The sequence below is a fragment of the Brachyhypopomus gauderio genome, chromosome 13, assembly GCF_052324685.1.
Source record: "Brachyhypopomus gauderio isolate BG-103 chromosome 13, BGAUD_0.2, whole genome shotgun sequence".
NCBI classification, from domain to species: Eukaryota; Metazoa; Chordata; class Actinopteri; order Gymnotiformes; family Hypopomidae; genus Brachyhypopomus; species Brachyhypopomus gauderio.
This window is the reverse complement of record NC_135223.1, coordinates 1,572,008-1,591,959: the sequence shown is the minus strand read 5'-3', so window position 1 is coordinate 1,591,959 and position 19,952 is coordinate 1,572,008. Positions and strand designations below refer to the sequence as shown.

The following is a 19,952-nucleotide window of genomic DNA, read 5'->3' as shown; positions in this document are numbered from 1 at the left end:
ATTCTTTTAGAAGATGAGTGTCCTGGAAAAGATCCGACTATGCTAAAATACACTAATGTTAAATACTGAGGAGAAACTCAGACTGCTTCTGTGTATAATAGAATTCTTCCTCCCAGACGATGCCACTCTTTCAACCTTAAGCCTAAAAGTAGGAACTTTGATGTCTTTTCACAGCCCACACTGGACATTAATACTATTATTAATTATTAAAGTTAATACTCAAAGGTTTTCTGAGTTTGCATAACACTGAAATGAAATTCAAACCTGTTAATGACGTGAAGCAGTGTTGCTCAAACTGCCCGATGGGTCTAATTTTTCTCATACTGCCCTCTCTGCGCTCAGAGCAATTTGCTGTAATTTTCTGTCAAAACAGCTCACTGTTCACATTATGAAGTGTGTAAAATGCTGTATGCAGTACAGAGTACTGTCAATAGCTGCTTGGCTAGTGATAAAAATGTTTCAAATGAACAGACAGTGTGGTAGCTTCACACACCCAGGCCCCTCAACACTTTCATAGTGTATCCTGATTAATATGGCAGCATATCTTAATTATAAATATTGTATATTGATCATAGTAATCTTGATTACAGATGACGTCAGGCGGGGTACGAGACTACTTTCGCTGACAGGGCTTCTGGGAGAGACATTGGCAAAATGCCCAGATACTGGCTAAGCCTAGGAAAAGCTTTGACCTTCATTACAAAGTTTGTTACAAAAAGTAGAACAAAAGTTTTTTTTTCGTGTTTTATTTGATGTGCCTCTGTAGCGTCTTTCAGACATTTTGTGAGTGAAATATGAAAAATGTTCATGACGCTGAATTGATATTTCTGTACAAGGTAAAACCTAGTTCAGTGCTCCATCGACCACAGCCAAGGACAACAGGGCTGTATTCTCTTTTTATTCACTCACATGAAAGATGGTTTAAGGGCAATATAAGTGGTCTTCTTTATTAAATGAATTAATATTGTGCAAATATGAAATTAATTAACATTTTGTAGAGAATACTCAATTAAAATAATTGATACTTTCTGAACTCTTTACATTTCGTAAAAGCTTTGGATGACTTCATAATGGTGAAGTGGTACCAATACAGTATATAAATATAGTATATTTAACTAGTATAGAATCAGTGCATGTTCCAAAATGCAGTGTGGTTATGACTGGGATATCCTGATTTGTGTGAAAACTATAAAACAAAAAATTAGGCCTGCATAGATTCTGTAACTCCAAGACAATAACAATAGAATATCAATCCACATGTACATTAAAAGTCTATGTTTTGGTTTCACCGGACAGCTCTGGAGAGCAGAAGAACCATCCCAAAGTTCTCCTTCTCAAAGTTCTCCTCCTTAAAGTTGTCCTTGTCAAGGTTCTGTGGTACCTTTGGCTAAGGCTGCTGTCTGTTAGCATTCTGCTAGCTGGGATGTCAGACCGCAAAATGGTGGAACGCAGAAGTGCAGATGGTGTTGTAGGAGTCATCGGCTTTCAGCTCACTGGGGAGTAAAGCTTGCAAAAAGAGCAGCCATTTTACACCAAACTTTGAGGTGATGTTCACCTATGCACCTAGAAGGTGAAGCCTAACCTGATTTGGAAGAAAACACGTAGGTCCTCTGTTGTGCCCTGGAGGATGACGTCCAATCAGGTTTGGTGTTTGTTTTCCCCTGTGACGTCTGGCCACAACAGTGAGGGTAGCTAACTGTGGCTTTACAGCCTCAGCACTCATTTGCGTTCCAGCTGTTCTATTGCGGCATGCTTGACTAATGACTTAGACAATATTTTGATTTGTAATGCTCAATTGTTTATTTATTTGTTTGCTTGTTTCTGTTGTTTTCCCAAATGTTTCCAGTCCTTTGCAAAGACCATGAATTTTCAACCCGTACCTTATAAAACCCCACACAAAACGGATGGCTGAGAATTTCAGCGGTAACAGCAGTTGTGGACAAGCAGAGACCCTTTTTGTCATTAGCGTCATTTTCATCATTATACAGTGTGAAACACCTGCATCTCTGAACATATGGTGCTCAGCCTACACAGCAGAAGCCCCCAGTGCTAAAATAATACCTACAGTGTTCATTTAACTCCAGCTGGACAAAGCAGCCACCATATGAGTTAATTAAACACAAGTGATTTTGTTGTGATACTTGTATCCCCTTAAAGGTTTTTCGAATGATTTGTTGCTATAACCCAAACCAGCAGGGTCTTGTCCTCTCTGCAGATATCCAGACAAAAAACAAACAAGCAAAAACAAAAACAGCAGGTAAAATACATTACTGACAAACATCAGATAATTAAAACTTACCACACAGACTCCGCACCAGGAGACTTCACCCCAGGAGACTCCGCCCCAGGAGACCCCACCCCAGGAGACTCCACCCCAGGAGACCCCACCCCAGGAGACTCCACCCCAGGAGAATTCATGCAGGTTCTGGTCAGGTTCTGCCTCCGATTTATAATTTGCATGTGTCTTATTACCTGCTTCCCTTGATCTATTTTTGTTGTCTGATTTTGCCTTTGCCTGTCTGTGTTCAGGCAAAGGGTTTGACTGTAATTACAATGTGTCCCCAACAATTTGATCTGTTCTACCTTGTGTACGACTCAAATACTTCAACTAAATGCAATTAGATTAATGTAAAATTAACTAATAAGCACTTTTCATTTAAAGGGTTTTAGGTTGTAGGTTGTGGGCTGCCTCTCTGTGTGATTTACAGTTTGTTGATATGTTTTGTAAAGCGTGTTTTACCGCTTTAATGTTACCACCATTTTTTAGGTACAGTAAAACACGACATTTCAGGAGGCCACATTTTGGGTTTTTTGATCCCCCTGAAGTCACGATGTGTCACCGCTAGCTCTACCCCCACCAACCCATACACCCACCACCCCCCACGCCCCCCAAGCTTGGCAAAGTCACAGCAGACTTGTCATCGATCCCTGAGCACACAACCTGAGATGCGAACATCTGCCACCCCGATTCTCGAAGAAGAACCAGACGGTGCGTGGAAGTCTTGCGACTCAGGCACGGTGCCGTGCATCTTCTTCACCTTCCTCTCCCAGGCTCTCACGGCCGGGGATGACAGGCGTGCTAACATGCTTTGCCAAAAGTTCCAACCTGGAGATGCACACACTCACCAAGGCTGCGAAACAATATGGACGCCTACCTCATAGGTGGACCTAATGTGTCATGAAACCAGTATGGGCAATGGTGAGATGTAAAATGATATTTTGGTACCAGATCTGTATTCAAACATCAGCTAGCATGCTTATACTTTGCACATATGAGTCAACTCAGTCTCCACAGCTCTCTTTAATGCCCGATGTTTTGACTCTCATGGGCCTAACCCTAGATTAACATGAATTTGCAGTGGTACTTCAGGACTGCAATTTCCTCCAATACTAGGCCTGATCCATTCCTAGGAAACCGGCACTCAGCGGCTCACTTGAGTCTCACTTGAGTCTCGCCTCAGAGACGTGAAAGAGGTCGGGGTGGGTGGACTGACTGAGGCTGACTGCTAGGATGGGTCTGGCAGACGGAAGAGAGGCGAGTCAAACAGTAGCAGGGGGAAAAAAAACGACGCCTCGCTCAGAAGGAGAGACATGTGGCAATGGTGGAGCATATGGAACCCAGACTGCACAGCATAGTGGATATGACATGTGTAACAGAACCCACAGAGGCTGATAGCATGGCAACATAGCAGTGAAATGCATCCACCTGCAAACGGGCATCTGTTTGATTCAGGGCCCAGTTTGTAGGTCAAATGACAAGTCAGAAGTCCCCGCTGCTACCCAACACCAACACACCAGTGGTGTTCAGTGTGTGCATGCCAACCTTCATGATCTGTAGGTCTTGTAATTGTTTTCTGTATATGTATGGGTGTCGGTGTGTGCAAAACTGCAAAACCATGTATGTGTGTGCATTTGTGTGTGGTATATATGGGTTGTATGGCAGCTACATGTCTGAATACACTGAGTGAGGGAATTCCTGTTCTTCAGCTAGAACTGAGTGGTAAAATAATCTCACGGATGCAGGCTAGCTGCGATGTCTGGCTGCTGACTCTTAAGCCTCTCTCCACATAGAGTCCTCGTCACCCTCGCAGGCCGGATTGCTATATCAAAATGACAAAAATAGGTGGGCTCCGTTGACAAGAGCAATCCTAAATTTAAAGTTCCACGGCAGCATAAATCACACCTAAATAGGCATCAGGCAGGTGGGATGAATGGTGCGCAGAGCCACATTTATATAACACACACACACACACATGCGCACACACAGACACACACACATGCACTTCCTCTGTGCACCCAACCCCCCCTGCACCTTGAACCTTTAGATGTCTGAGCAGGAGAGGATCAGAAGTGGGAGAGGAGGAGAAACCTGAAAGGCAGACAGGCGAGGTGGCGTGAGCAGTGAGGAGGTGTGGGGAGGGGGGGGGGGGGGGGGGGGAGGTGGAGGAGGGGGAAGGCAGACAAAGGCAGCGGGAGCAAAGCCGCTCTCTCTCCGAGCCAGAGACGTGACCTATTAATGACGGACTGAGGAATTCTCCGTGCCGACCCGAAACACATTCCAATGGAGCGCATACGTTAACCCCCGCGATACCGCGGTACCAGCATGAGCACACACACACACACACACACGCACACATGCACACACGCGCACAAATGTATGCACACAAAGCACTCCAATCTATGACTACATATGCAAAGCAGGGCTGCTGTTCACACACACACACACATGCTCAATATTTTATTCGGGTCTGTGACTTCAATGTGTTCTTTGATAGGTACAGTTAGAAAAAATCATGTTGCTAAAGGTTGTGTGACGTTTTAGGTTTTAATTTTAGCCATCATTAAACAAAACCGAATAATCATCAACTTTTTTATGACAGCATTTAATAGATTTTAAATGCTTGACAATTAACCTGTTTCTTGCTACTACACCACAGCATTATATATTTTGGATGAAGAAGATTGTACTTCTACTTTAAGTATGTACTATACACTTTGGGCCAAGTTAGTAATAGCATGCTCAAGTACACACAGGTATTACTGGGACACTCAGCATGGGGGGAAAGAATTCAGCCAGACTCAGCACTGGCCAACACTGGGTGCAGGAAGCTTATCTGTTACCCTGACAAGAGAATATGACCCACTGGGTTTGAGGGAGTCCAAATGTTATCTGTAAATCACAGCTATGTTAGGTGTAATTTTAGTCTGTGTCTTCGATGGAACGGAAACCCAGAAAGTTCCAGAAGGGACTAGAAGGCTTTCCTCGGACTTCCTGTCACCTCAGGCTATGGAACGCTGCTGTTCAAATAAATGGCCCCTCAGATTTTAGCACTTAAAAAGTTGGGGGGAAAACTGTAAATATATATATGCATATATATATATACATATATGTATGTAACGAGTGTAACGAATGCAAATTATTTGTGGTAAAGACAAGCAAAGTAAGCCAGTCTTCCTCCTGAGACATTATCTGCTTATACGGGTATTCAGGTTCTCAGAGGAGAGAAAACCTTGCAGATGCTCAGAATGGCCCCGGATGTCCACGCACTTAGTGCTGGGAAGTTTTTAAATTTTTCTTTGGCACATTGTTTGGCATTGCAGAACAGTCGGCTATAAACGTCCTGACTAGCAGACAGCACACCGGTGAATTACTGCCAAGCAGTATTCTGTGACAAAGCAAAGCTGGCATGAACCGGGCGCTGTATTGCAGCTCTCTGAAGGGAGGGTGGACAACAAGGGTCTTTAAAAAAACTGACGAAACCCCAAACCTCCACACCAGCCCACGAGACACGTCATGTCGGTCCATCATGGCTGGAGCACCCAGGATGCGTCGACGCCCCGCACTCGCCTGCACTTGAACCCGCCCTTGCCCCGCCCTCACCTGCACTTCAACCCCCCCTTGCCCCGCCCTCACCTGCACTTCAACCCCCTTGGCCCCGCCCTCGCCCCGCCCCTTCCCCTGCAGCACTGCCACACCTCTCGGGACTGCTAGGTGTGGCCAGCTAATGCTCTGCACCCTTGACTACGTTGCTCACGTTGAGAAAGGGCGCATGGATGGAAGACCACTCCACTGATGCGTTTACCCATAGTGCTGAGGGATCCCTGCCTTTCCCACGATCACCTTACAACCTCCGTCCAGACACAGTAGGAGTCTGGAGCTCCAGTCCTGTGTTCTGCAGTTACTGGCCAGAGTGTGCGTGCTAGGACAAAGGCAAGAGAAAAGAACTACACATTGTTGTCAACAGACAAACTAACGGGTCTCATGTATGGTTCAACTAATCTTTCACTCCTGCGAAAACAGTGGTTAAGGCAAAACGCAGCTAATGGTGACCTGTGGGTACACAAACAGTAATCCCAACCCACAAAGCAGTGCCACACACAAGCAAATCCTTCAGTCACTTTACATTCATCATGACTCCAAAGCTTCACATTACCAAGCTGAAGTGAGTCTCATCTGATTTTTGCCTTAATGTGACAGAAGGCAGACTTCTTCAGTGCTGTGTACACACACTCAATTTTTTTCAAATTAGATTTAAATCATTTTCATATGTGGTCGTAGAAGAGTTTTGTTTTTGTGCTTAGCACTGTAGTCATAAAAAACGGCAATGGAGAGAAATAGCAGTGAGAACAGTAGCAGTGAAAGTGCCAAAGCTGTCTGCACATGTGTTGTTTTAGAGGACATATGCATTCGCATTACACACAGATTCTTGTCACTTGCAATGATGATAATGAGCTGTCAGGATAGGCATGTCCAATCTGTGCAAAAAATCGCAATGTCTCTACTGTGAATGCAGCCACAAAGAACTGGATCAGAGTGCTGAAGCTTCTGTCAGGCCTACACATGCTTGTATGGGCCTCTGTTCAGGACCCTGAACACCAGCACATTTAGTTACCAACACCAACACTTACAACCCCAGTCCCATCACCAACATCCCCAACACCAACACATCTAGTCCCCAACACCAACACCCCCTGTCCCCAACACCCCCAATACCAACACATCTAGTCCCCAACACCAACACCCCCTGTCCCCAACACCCCCAATACCAACACATCTAGTCCCCAACACCAACACCCCCAGTTCCCAACACTAATACTTCCTGTCCCCAACACTACCAATCACCAACACCTACAACCCCAGTCCCCAACACCAACAACCCCAGTTCCCAACACTAATACTTCCTGTCCCCAACACCAATACTACCAATCCCCAACACCTACAACCCCAGTCCCCAACACCAATATCCCCAGTCCCCAACACCAACACCCCCTGTCCCCAACACCCCCAATACCAACACATCTAGTCCCCAACACCAACACCCCCAGTTCCCAACACTAATACTTCCTGTCCCCAACACTACCAATCACCAACACCTACAACCCCAGTCCCCAACACCAACATCCCCAGTTCCCAACACTAATACTTCCTGTCCCCAACACCAATACTACCAATCCCCAACACCTACAACCCCAGTCCCCAACACCAACACCCCCAGTCCCCAACACCCCCAGTCCCCAACACCCACAATCCCTCCCAGTCTGGATCCGCACCCTGGAAAACCATTCAAGGATGGAAAACCATTCAGAGCCCAACACGGCAGTGCCAGAGAATGTGATAAAACTATGGAGACGTGGTGAGCATGAGACTGAAGGAGAGGAGAACGGGAGAAGAAAATAAGGAGAAGAAGGGAATAGGGAGAATGGGAAAACTCCCTTTGCAAAGTGATGTAAGAGCACTACGATGGGACTGAAGTGTCTCAACTTACTGAGCTCAGTCTCCCGGGTTTAACCTCATGATGAAGACGGAGTGAGGGGGATGTGGGAGGAGTGTGGTACAGGGTGAGGAGGAGGAGGAGGGGGGGGGGGGGCATGATGAAGATGGGGAGTGAGGGGATGATGGGAGGAGTGGTACAGGGTGAGGAGGAGGAGGGGGGCATGATGAAGACGGGGAGTATGGGGACGTAGGAGGAGTGTGGTACAGGGTGAGGAGGGGGGGGGCATGATGAAGATGGGGAGTGAGGGGATGATGGGAGGAGTGGTACAGGGTGAGGAGGAGGAGGGGGGCATGATGAAGATGGGGAGTATGGGGACGTAGGAGGAGTGTGGTACAGGGTGAGGAGGAGGAGAAGGGGGCCACACACCCTACACACACCCTACACACACACCCCCACTCTTCTCCTTACATTCAGGCCCCTCTATTCCCCACCCCAAGCTTTGCGGTGCACTGAAGTTACAGTAAACATACGTCCCTCAGCACCAAAGACCAGAACCCTCACGAGTCACTGTGAGCCTGGAGCGTCCGGACTCCACAGAGCAGAGGTTTCCCCTCTCTGTGCCTTCGTGAGAGGCCCAGGACACGGGAGACGGAGCAAAGGGGAAGAAACAGCAGTGCCCACATGGCCTCTTTCATACCGGAGTGGAGGGGGGGTTAACACACACTGCTACGCTCTAGCGGAATGCCCTGGCAAGAGAGGAGAGGACAAGAGATCTAGGAGAGAGGGGAAAGAGGAGGGCTGGTGGGTCTGGAACCGTCCCTGACGGAGAAGCAATCGAGACGGACAAGACTCACGAGAGATAAAGGGATAAATACCGCGCTCGGTCGCTCCTCTCCAGGGGTGTCGGGCGGGCTCGGCCGTGACAGTCCTCCCCTGTTCTGTCCTGCCTCGTGGTCCCGCCTCGCGGTCCTGCCTCGCGGTCCCGTCGCCAGCTCCCGTCTCGTGCCGTGTCTGGCTGGCTCTCCTGGGTTCGCTCTTCCTCTTCTCGCCGTCGACTTGTGGCAGACGCCTCCTTCTTCTGCTTCCTTCCTTCCTTGTGTTTTTTTTTTATGGATAAGGGGAGGAACGCGGGCGCTGTACTATGGGGGGGTGGGGCGGGTGGAGCGGGTGGGGGGGGGGGGGTGATACGGGAGCAGTGAGTCGGGATCTAAAGAGGAGACTGAGCCTTTGAATGAGAAGCATGCTCAGCTAGTGTGACACGGCTGTGTGTGAGTACGTGTGTGCTTGGAGGAGAGAGAGAGAGAGAGACAGAGAGAGGGAGGGAGAGAGAGAGACAGAGAGAGATTTGTTAATGTGAAAGCAGGATAGTAGAAAGAAAAGGGGGGTGGCCTAGGAAGAAATGTCTTAGTGGGAGGAAAAGAGGAGGAGTGTGTGTGTGTGTGTGTGTGAGAGAGAGAGAGAGAGAGGGAGTTGTGACTCCCCCTCCCACACTGCCCCCCCCCTCCAATTTCCGTTCTTGTGAGGTTGAAGCAGCGATCGTGGGTTATGACGACTAGACGGCCATGTCGATGTAGTAGACTCTTGAATCAGAGGCGTGTCCTGACTGCGGACTTGACCTGGAAACACTCTGTCTGGGTCTCTACTTCAGCCGTGTACGACACTATCAAAGTGCTTCTAGCAATACGTACCGTTATGTGACATGACTGAAACTTACAGGCTAATTCACATGTAGGAAAGAGGTTGCATATGTTAGAATGAAAAATATAAATGCTTGTGTGTATAAATGTGTCCCTTGATTATTAAAATTGGTATTATTATGTTTATCTTAATTGTAAAAAGAAACCTACTGTGTGATTTTGGAAAGACTTAAAAAGACAAGAGGATGCTGACATGCTACGTACTTGATGAGGACAATGTACAAAACGAGAGAGCAAATCAAGACAGGACATAATATAATATACAGATTATAAAGGTAATTAAAGATGTATAAATATATATGAAGCATACATACACATGATAAAAGAACAAAACCACATGTACAAAAGGCAACCTTACACTCAAATCTTACACTCAAACCTTACACTCAAATCTTACACTGAAACCTTAAAATCAATCTCCCCTATTCAGTCTCTCCTTGTCTGCACTTAAACAAGGAGGCAAGGACACAGCTCAGCACACATGATCTCAGCTCCCCACACGAGGACACATGAAGACACTTGCATTGGACACACAAACAGGTATCGATTGGCAGTAGATTTGGCGATGGTGTAGAAAGGGGGAAACCCGGGGGATGGGGGGGGGGGGGGGGGTTGAAAAAAGAACCAGGGACAAGAGAAATGTGTGATTCCATCTCTTATACATTCATGAAAGCACCTGAGTGGCTTTACGTGCTTAACCATATTACCCAGTTTGGAAGAGCAACACTATTACGCTTCACTGCTAATGCAGACGAATTGCTGTCTGCCCAAGGACAGCGACAGAGGGAACACGTTCCGGGCTGTGTTTGTCTGCATGTTTGTGCATGTGTGTAACAGAGAGTGAGAGAAAGAATGTGTTAGAGAAGGGCAGTGTGCGTGCGTGCGTGCGTGCGTGCGAGTGTGTAAGCGCGCGTGCATGCGAGCGTGCGTGACTCGAGTCAAACAGGAGCACGGTACGCTTATCCTAGTGCTGATCTTGAAAGGGCATTGCTATCGATCACATTAAGCTTGCTGCACACCCGGGAAATCAATATGTTTTTAAAGGCGAAGTGGGCTGCATGTGGTGCCTGCACGTTCAGCCTTTATTGATACGAGGGTCCAGAAGTGGCCCGTCTCAGCCCGTGAACACACACGGCCAACGTCGAAATGCGTGGTACGAGCAGTCCACATCCCATCTAGAAGGCCCCGTTAGCAGGCTGTTCCCATGAACTGTAAATACTTTGAATGTTAAAAAGTCAAAACCCCCCTGCTTAATGTTTGAAGTTCCCGTTTCAAAGCCTTTCTTGATCTCTGGTCGTACTCCCGTTTTCAAAGTACAGAAAGGGAGCTAAATGATCGTGGTGTCATACCTTCGGTCTTCCTTTAAGATGGATGCCAAATCATGCACTGTCCTTTGACCACATTAATTGCTTTCTCAGAGGTATCGTGGAAACCTGCAGGCTGCCTGCTGAGGTCAGGACCCATCATTGAGAGGTGATCTACAACTGCAACTGGACACTGTGGAGATCTGTTGTATGGTGTGAAGACAGGTGGGGTGAGACTGTTTGACTGTACTGAAAGAATCCTGTTCAGGTCACTTTTAGCTAGCTGATCGTGCAGAGATACAGAAACATGAATCAGTGATTGTTTAGGACCTCCGGTGTTGCTAGTAACCTCACCCACCATCTTTTCCTCAGTTGGCATCTGGGACGTGGTACCTGATATGGCGGGGGTGCTCTCTGCGTGCATGTGTTTGCGTGTGCACGTGCCCATATGTTGGAGGGCGGGGCCAATTGACAGATCATTTATTATTCAACGATCGAGGCCAATACAGGATATTTAGTGCCATCTGCTGTTCATTAGCAAACATTCACTATAAGCCAGAGACGAATTATGTGACATTTCTGAACAGACCCGTTGCTTATTTTTTTCAATAACAGAATGAGCATGAAGTAGAGACAGTCACAATAAATAAAATACGCACATTTAGGTTTCAGTGTATCACTTTAAATCATAACCTGGTGGAATTTATGCGTTTTCTGTATGCCTATATTTCATCTTTTTAGTTAAGGATGTTTAGTTAAGATTTTTTCCACATTTTTGGCTGAACATCAACAACATGTATTTTGCACATCCGTTATTGTTGTTCCTTTTAATACAGATTTCAGAAAGCAAAAGCAAAATCCCAAGAGTACTGGCAAACTATGTTATATGCGATTCTTATGGAAAGCAACAAGACCGATTTAATCTCATCTTCACGGTTGCTGCTGCTGTCGAAAGATGAAGACGCGATGAACAGAAATATCACAAATACGAAACAAAAACAAACTTTGTGGTTAAATAACAAGATACAGTTCTGAGAAGACTGAGTAGAGATAAGCACGAAAAGAAAAGGAAACGACTTCAACCATGGTTCACCTGTTAAATTCATATAGGCTACTGCCTTTGATTTTATTGAAACAAAACGTTTGTCCTAAACGCGTGGGCGTGGTTCCTTTGCTGTGTTTATATGTTTGTATCAGATCACTAAAATTAACGAATTAAAATTACGATTGATTCACAAAATGCTTAAAGTGAATAGCCGCTTTGTGGGATTAAAACCATTTTGCTTCCTATTCGTTTGGATCGTTGGAGCCATTTGTATACAGTTCAACATCTTATTGTCAGTTATGCGTTATTGTGTGTCATAAGTGGCTGTGTTTACAACGCTTCCTTTGACTGCCCATATTTGGCGTGTGTCGTGGCGTAATAGATTCGTCACGCTGTTGTCCACCGTTGTGGTCTGGTCGTAAGTGGGAGGGAAAGAAGCCCAAACGAGGAAGTGAGTCATATCGTAATCGTTGACGGGAAAGTAACGTCCTGCTACTTTGTTCAACACAAGCCAATGCGAAAGGTGAAACGTGGTCTACTTTGACTGCGGCGCATCGCAACTAGGAAGCAGCGGCAAACGACGACAAAAAAAGAGGTTTCACACATTTCGGTAGGATCATTGTGGAAACAAACCTTTAGGATTTATTGGTTTAAAGATCTTAGGTGAGTACAGCAAATTGGCCCACGTGCACCTCTTTGGAAAGGTAAATAGATGAAACTGTATCAAGAAGAATTTGTGCTTAGATGTTAAAGCTCATAAAAACATACTGTGCCACATCAAAGTTTGTTTCTGAAAATCTCAGACCTGTGTCAAACTAATTCTATGCGAATATGGGATACTGTAATATGGGATGGTGTAATCTCACATGTGGTCAAAAAGAAGTTTTTTCCTTTCTTGTGTAATAGACTGGAAAACTATCGACCACTAAAAGAAAGAATCCAAATGAAATCATAGTGTAATTATAGAGAATAGAATAACCCGAGAGAGAGAATAAGAAAAAAACAGATATTTGCTCAGCAACTTCAATGATCAAAAATATTCTGAGACAAAAGGCGTGTTCGCTCGACATCTGTCTAAATTCCATCAATAGAGAATTTCCTCATTAAGCGGAAAACAAGCGATGAGTAAAACACAAAAATTAAAATCGCAGTGATTTCAGACCTTTCCTAAGTAAACAAATCATGATATATCCACTATATAATGTAGCCAAATCAAACATTGTCGAGTCAAACAATTTCTTTTATTAAGTCTGTTGCGCCTCGCGCCAGTAGCACGTGACAGAACTGCGCGCTTTGTAACACGAGCCCAAGTGCGTGTTTTCCAGTCTTTGTTTTTGGGCGATGGATTGACTATTCGCTCCACGACAAACTAGACTAGTCAAATAGTGAATACATGTATAGTCCTAAAGAATAATGCTAAACCATATTAGATGAGTTGAAGTTGGAAACGACATTAAAGTTGGTTGGGGAGCTCGCGGTGATGGGAACCGTGTAACCATATGTTCAGTCAGTCTTGGAGCCTATTGTGGCAACCCGCCTAATAATGTTAACTTTGAAGCTTAGTTTATAAATGTAATCACAGTTTATCTTCGTAGAACGGGACATTCCCTCAAACCTCTCGATATCATGCGCGCTTTCATTTTTGATCGTTAGTGGATATTAAGTTGTGGTTTTTGTCAAATCCGGTGAACAAAATGTAAGGACAATGATGGTAATGTTTTGAATCAGATCAGACCTTTGAAACCAGAGCTCCAAACACCCGTTAACGTGCTAGGGACAGAAGGTATTGTCTCATAGCTTGAAATCATACACCCATATACTACAATGGTTTGGTACAATACAGAATAATTGCCTAAACAAAGGGCAAAGCAATCGGAGTTTACCGGTTTTGTTTCTCACAACATATTATAAGGTAGACAAGACTTGAGTCACTTGGGTGTCATTCAAGGCCTTTCACTGACTAACACCCATGTTACTACGGTATTACATCATGTAGCAGTTGCTCCAACAGTTGCACTCAAAATCTTGGATTTAAAAATTTATATTTTACTTTTGGGTGAAATTTCAGGATGAACCTAAAATACACTCGAACCATTACAGTTGAACTTAATGTGACCTTCTCTCCTTTAAACTTCTCAGTAGACAAGTCCAGCTTCAGTGGCTCTGTACGTTTTGCACGACTTGCTGTTCACTTACAGGGAGCTTAATGGCAAAACACAACAGGTGTTTGATCCATGAATCGACCAATACATTTCCTGCATTCAGTTAGAATTGCTATTTAAACATGCTGTTCACATTTTGCCATCATGAGACCAAGACAACACCTAACAGTTGAACAAATGTATTACGAGGCTTCATACAGAATGCTCTCAGAATGGAAGTGGCTACTGAGCTTAGTGTGTCACAGAGTGTCATCAGCATGTTGCCCCAGATATACAGAGAGACTGGAAGAGTCCCAGTGAGGCGTAGAAGTGGGCGTCCTTCGACCGCGTCCCACACTGATGATGCTTCATTGTGAACGGTCACCTGTGGACCCAGATGATGAACGCCTCTCACATGTAAGGGAGATGAGAGGCACCCGAGTGTCATGACAGACCATTGAAAGCCGTTTACATCAGAGTGGTCTGTGTGCTGGCGGATCTGCACAGGCATCATCATCACGGAGCATTTATGCTGGACGAGGGACCAGTGGGGCTCGGTGGTGTTCACTGATGAAAGTCGATTCACGCTGAGCAGAAACGATGGCCGCCTACGATGTTGGAGACATCAAGGAGAGCGCTACGCACCAGCCACTGTTGTCACCAGACGAGACTTTGGTGGTGGTGGTGGTGTTAGTTTGGGTATATCCTGTTATCTTCAGCCTCAGAATGATCTTAAGCTGATGAACATAGGCCACCCACAGTGTAACAGGGTGTTGCTGGGTAAAACAAAGCCCTGACCCCCCTGAACTCGGCGCTGTAGTGGTTGTTAAGATGAGCTATAGCAGCTTTGACTTTTCTTTCAAAAAGTAATACATTACAGGTGAATGATGTGTGATGCTTCCGTGCATTAAATTGCATACTATAATCTTATAGTATAGCTGAAAGATTTAAGATACTCTTGAGACATCTATTTCATATCAGACCATCTATCTTATATATTGCACAATGCTACTGTTTTGCACATCTGGTAGATGATCAATAATGTTGAATATATCTATTGGATTATATCAGTCACATAAACTAAGTTTTTCTTTAAATGTACAATTCACTTTGTGCATACAAACAGGAATGTTTCAATTGTTTATGAAGTTATTAATTAATTTCTTGCCCACTCACACACCCTCCTCACTAAACTCCTCCCTCGGTCCCAATCACCTGCTTATTCACACACCCCGTCATCTTCACCTACACCTGTGCCAGGTGCCCTCTGCCTCTCTATTAAGCCCACAGGTCCTGCTCCTCGGTGCTGTGCATTGCTTGTTTTTGTTTGAGTCATGGAAATTCTCAGTCACAACCGGGGTCTCTCTGTAAGAAGAGTTACGAGCTCGGAGAGTGTCAGTGAAAGCAGCATACGAACACAGAATTGTTACTTCACCAAAGCACTAGTTTATTTCTCATGATGCCAGTCCTTATATACGTTGAGGGACGTATATATAGGTACTTGTGCCCAAAACTATTCCATTAAGGGACTCAAGATTACACATAAAATATATACGTTAGTATCAGTAATGCCTGCTTAAACACAGCATAAATTCAGCACTCTTGAGGAAACTTGCTTCAGTCTGGAACATGTCTTCAATCTGGAACATGTCTTCTGTCTGGAACATGTCTTCAGTCTGGAACATGTCTTCTGTCTGGAACATGTCTTCAGTCTGGAACATGTCTTCTGTCTGGAACATGTCTTCAGTCTGGAACATGTCTTTGTTCCCGTCTTCTTCCTCCTCTCGTCTGGTCCCTTGACTCAAGGGTGACCTAACACTTCCTCATTCGATTGCGTGCTATGTTCAAAAATACTGTCTTGTATCAGAATCTAGCAACTTGACATTTCCATAACATTTGTTTATCGGTACATGACGTGATGGACATTACAGACATGTCCTTGGCGTCCTCACCCCCTTCATTCACTCCATGGCAATGAGTTTAATGTGAATTAAATGTCCTAACTATATAAATGAATCTCTCAGATGTCCATCTGGCTAGAATCAGACTTCATATCCATGACTATGTCATGTAGTTAGAATGGAACGCCAAACCGATACCCGACTGATTTGTTAGTAAAAAAGGTGCATAGCTGGAGAGTCACACAAAATTGAACTTTATGCATCAAAGTGGATCTTATTTGTCATAGCCATATAATAACAATTTGTAATAACAAATGTTTGTTATTGAACATGACCCTGTAGGCTGAGAACATACACACACAGCCAGGCTTGAATCAATAGCAAAGTATATCATATATGGAAGTGCTTTAATAACGAACTGGGAAATTGCTTTACTATTCAAAGCAAATAAACTTTGCATTTTAAATGCTGAGCAGGAGCACATCAGTTTGCATTAACGTATAAAAAGTACTCTCGATGACATACCAGAAATTGCAATAATCTTATCGATTTGGTCTGCAACAAAGACAAACCCCTTACTTCTTTCCCTACAGTGCATCCTGACCCCTTGACCTTGTCATTTCCCTCACGCTTTACTTATCTGATATTGTGTCTGCAGTATGACGAGTCCTTTGCTAGTGGTGGATTCTCTGGAACATTTTGTTATGATAGAATATCTCTGCACTGTTGTGCTGTACAGATAGAACTCCTCTGTTGTCTGATCGTCAACATTTATGCAGTGTCACAATTAGAAACAAAAAGCCTGAATCAGATTCCGGAATTGAGTTTGTTCTAAACGTGCGACCCCCTGTCCTCCATGCCTTGAGTTTTATTTGCATTATATTTGCTTTTCGTGTAGATAATGCAGACGTGCTGGTATTCATAGCAAGAATGGAAGTCTTTGTATGTGTTAAAAAGAAAGAAATGTTTCAGTAAAGGGGACCTTGAGTGGACAGGGTGAGCTCATTTATCAGGAATCTCTTCTTACTTACTGTACTGCCACAGCTCGGTGTCGGCGATGACTGTCGGTCGTTTCTCAGATCACTGGTGTGATTTCACAGGGATGAAAGGACAGATTTGCGTTTGCGGGAGGATTATAGAGAGCACAGCAAACAGAGGCTGCTTGTTTTGAATGGAGTTCTTTATCCCGGCAGGAGATGAAGAGAGAGGTTAGAGCTGCTGTGGACTTCCTGAAACGCTTGGCCGTGGAGCGAGGAGGCGTCGCCGACGTCAAGGCCAGAGTGTTCGCCGATAAACTGCATGAGCTGCTCTGTGAAAAGTACACGCATCACTGGTACCCCGACAGACCCAGCAAGGGGCAGGCCTACAGGTAACGCATAACAGTAATTCATGCCCAGCCCTGGTAGTGTGTTGCAGTGCAGTGCGATTTTGTACGGTTTTGTAGGTGAGTACATCAAGATTGGCAGGAAGTGATGTCATTCTGAGCCTCACCTGCTCTTTGCCAGATGCATCAGGATGAATCAGAGTATGCCATGCGATGACTCAGTTATCCGAGCTTGTGAGGAGAGTGAGCTAAAGCCATCCGAGCTGGGTCTGCCCCGCGAGATCACATTATGGATCGACCCAATGGAGGTGTCTGCACGGTAAGTTCCAGAAGCTTAGTTGGGGGGGGGGGGGGGGGGGGGCAACGCTGTCTCTTCAGCCACGACGAGACACGTCTCAGGCTGCCAACAGTTGACTTTATGGTGGCACTGCTCAGGTCTGGGGAAAACTGCAGACATTTCACGGTGGCCCGCTTCGACGAGGGGGACGCAGAGCAGGGAAAAGGCGCGCAGCAGGCCACCTCGGACCCGGTGGCGCTGGACACGTCGGACTACCACTCCGCCAGCTCCTCGGACTGCGGCTCGGCCATGTCCAGTGATGCAGAGGAGGAGACAAGAGAGGAAGAGGTGGAGAAGGTGAAGGAGAAACCCAGCGGTGCGAAGAAGGGCGACAGCACGTTTGTGATCGCTATGAGGCCCAGGATGAGAGAGCTGAAACCACGGAAAGTCCCCAGATCTCAGGTAAACAAGTCGCTGACTGACTCTGACTCACTGAATCTTACTTACCAGGAAATTCCAGCCATAATCAGTTAACTCATTTTGCACATAAGCCTGTTGAGTGACAATTTATACACATAAACGGTGTGAAATGTGTGACTAAGATTACAATATTTTTGAATAAACACAGTCAAATAAATCTTTTACCAATGTATACAAACGCAATAAATCTGCTCACGTCGTTGTCACTAGAAAGCCACGTTGCTTCTCGGAGGGGCTTTGGCCTCCTTAACGTGGTTCTCTGTGCTCCCCTGCAGATCTCGGGTCTCCAGTGCTTCTACCAGCCGACGGCGCTGTGGCCCCAGAAGAAAGCCGCCGTGGTGCTGACGGCCGTGTGCGGCCCGGCGCCTCCGCCCGTGTTCGGCTACTACGTCCTCCCCAAGCCCCCGCCGCAGTTCATCCTGCCCCAGGCCACCTTGCACCCCTGGGGATCAGCCAAGGGATAGAGGGGCCCTGGGGGCCTCGGGACCCTGGGGGGCCCTGCATGCTCCAAGCTCATCTCATGCCTTTTCAAACGGAACCAGTTTTTTGTTTGTATGGATTTTTGGGGTTTGTTTTGTCTTCATTTCATTTTACAGTGGCATTATCAAAACTAATACAATTAATTCATAATTAATAGCAGCCTTTTATTTCTTATGTTTCTCCAGAATTTGATACAGAATGGGAAAGTTTCAGTGATGCATTTACTGAGCCAGACGATATTTAACTGAGCAGACGTTTAGCCTAAATCTTCTTCTTCAGGACTACCCGACTGGTGCGTTAATCAAATTACTATTATGGTCGCTATGTGAAGAACATGATTAATAAGAGATTGTTTTGTTGTTTCCTGCTTTTAACTCAAAATGTTCTGTCAGAACATCTCGTATGGACTTGCCTTTAATTAGGAGGGCTCTTAATAACAGACGGTGCTACAATATTATGGCACATCTGGGTGCTTTGGGGTAAGAGGGAGAAAAAACATTCCAAAAATCAAATGTCATATAACCATGCCGGCTCCTGCACTCAGGAATGTGGGTCTGTAATGACATCAATGACTTGAATGTTTTATACCAAAATGTCTTTTGTATTTTGCAAATCCAAAGAACATTTGGTAGGTTGGACTAGAAATGCCGTGATGTTTGTATAAAACATGTGGGAACTGACCATAATTTGCAGCTCACTGTGACAAAATTATTTCTCAGGATATTCACATGCTTACTGAATCTTTTAAATGATTTTCACTGTTTTTCTGAACTAATGTATGCAATTAATTTTTAAGCCACTAGGTGGTGCTATGCCCTGCGAATAGCAGCGTCTTTTCTGCCACCCTTTTAAGTACTGCATTATTTCGCTTTTTACAGAAAATAATTTTTTCATGTTTGTGCTTTTGTATTATTACATTTTAAGAATTTTTATATTTGAAAAATACATCAGAAACAAATCTAGATTAAAAATGTTTTCCTGAATGATCATAATATGCTAACGCACTTTACAAATGTTAAATGTTTATAGCGTTTGACACTGGAAACGCCGCTTTGCTTTCTTATAAATGTTGTTTTGTATTTTCCGTGATTTTTTGTTTTCACTGACGATTCTTGTTTACCTTCTTGTTTGAAGTTTTATTTATTAGTGGTTATTCTTTTTCTTGTAAGGTGTGTTAACAGGTGCACGCCCTGTACATACATTGCCTGTTTCAGTTTTGAATTTCATTTTGATACTATATTAAATATGATGCTCTATACATTGTGATACCTATTGTGGATTTTTACTAAAACTACTAAATGTAAACAATACTAAATATAGTGCATAACTGAGTTCTGGTTTTTAGCATATTTATCTGAAGCAAGAGAATTGTATTCAAACTCATTTTTGTTATTCATTTTATACCTTAATGTACTGTGCCTGTAAAATCTAAAACAATATGCACCCGCAAAAAAGAGACCAAACATTTAAAGTCAGCCACCTCGGAGCTCGACACGGTTTATAAACTGAGGTGTATTTCCTCAAAGGACGGACTGTTGCGCCGATTACGTGAGGATCGCGCATACGCGCATGCGCGCCGTCAGGTAGA

General features: G+C 44.8%; 2 protein-coding genes across 3 annotated transcripts in view; one reads left to right on the top strand and one right to left on the bottom strand.

The window, feature by feature from the left end:
- Nucleotides 1-8,813, bottom strand: part of spaca6 (sperm acrosome associated 6) — a 33,448-nt gene extending 24,635 nt beyond the window's left edge. Inside the window, exon 1 of the mRNA XM_076971001.1 lies at nt 8,591-8,813. The gene's annotated coding sequence lies outside the window, so the exon portion shown is untranslated. The remainder of the gene's footprint in view (nt 1-8,590) is intronic.
- Nucleotides 8,814-12,211: 3,398 nt separating this feature from the next.
- On the top strand, nt 12,212-19,622 carry LOC143473260 (maternal B9.15 protein). Of its 2 annotated transcripts, none has more exons than XM_076970150.1 (5): nt 12,212-12,424; nt 16,997-17,172; nt 17,309-17,446; nt 17,563-17,866; nt 18,160-19,622. In XM_076970150.1, exons 2-5 carry the CDS (start codon nt 17,000-17,002, stop codon nt 18,346-18,348), a joined length of 804 nt encoding a protein of 267 aa, XP_076826265.1. In that variant the 5' UTR covers nt 12,212-12,424; nt 16,997-16,999; the 3' UTR covers nt 18,349-19,622. The 2 variants fall into 2 exon arrangements, with proteins under 2 accessions (XP_076826265.1, XP_076826266.1); XM_076970151.1 differs by lacking the exon at nt 12,212-12,424 and adding an exon at nt 12,436-16,799.
- The last annotated feature ends 330 nt before the right edge of the window (nt 19,623-19,952 follow it).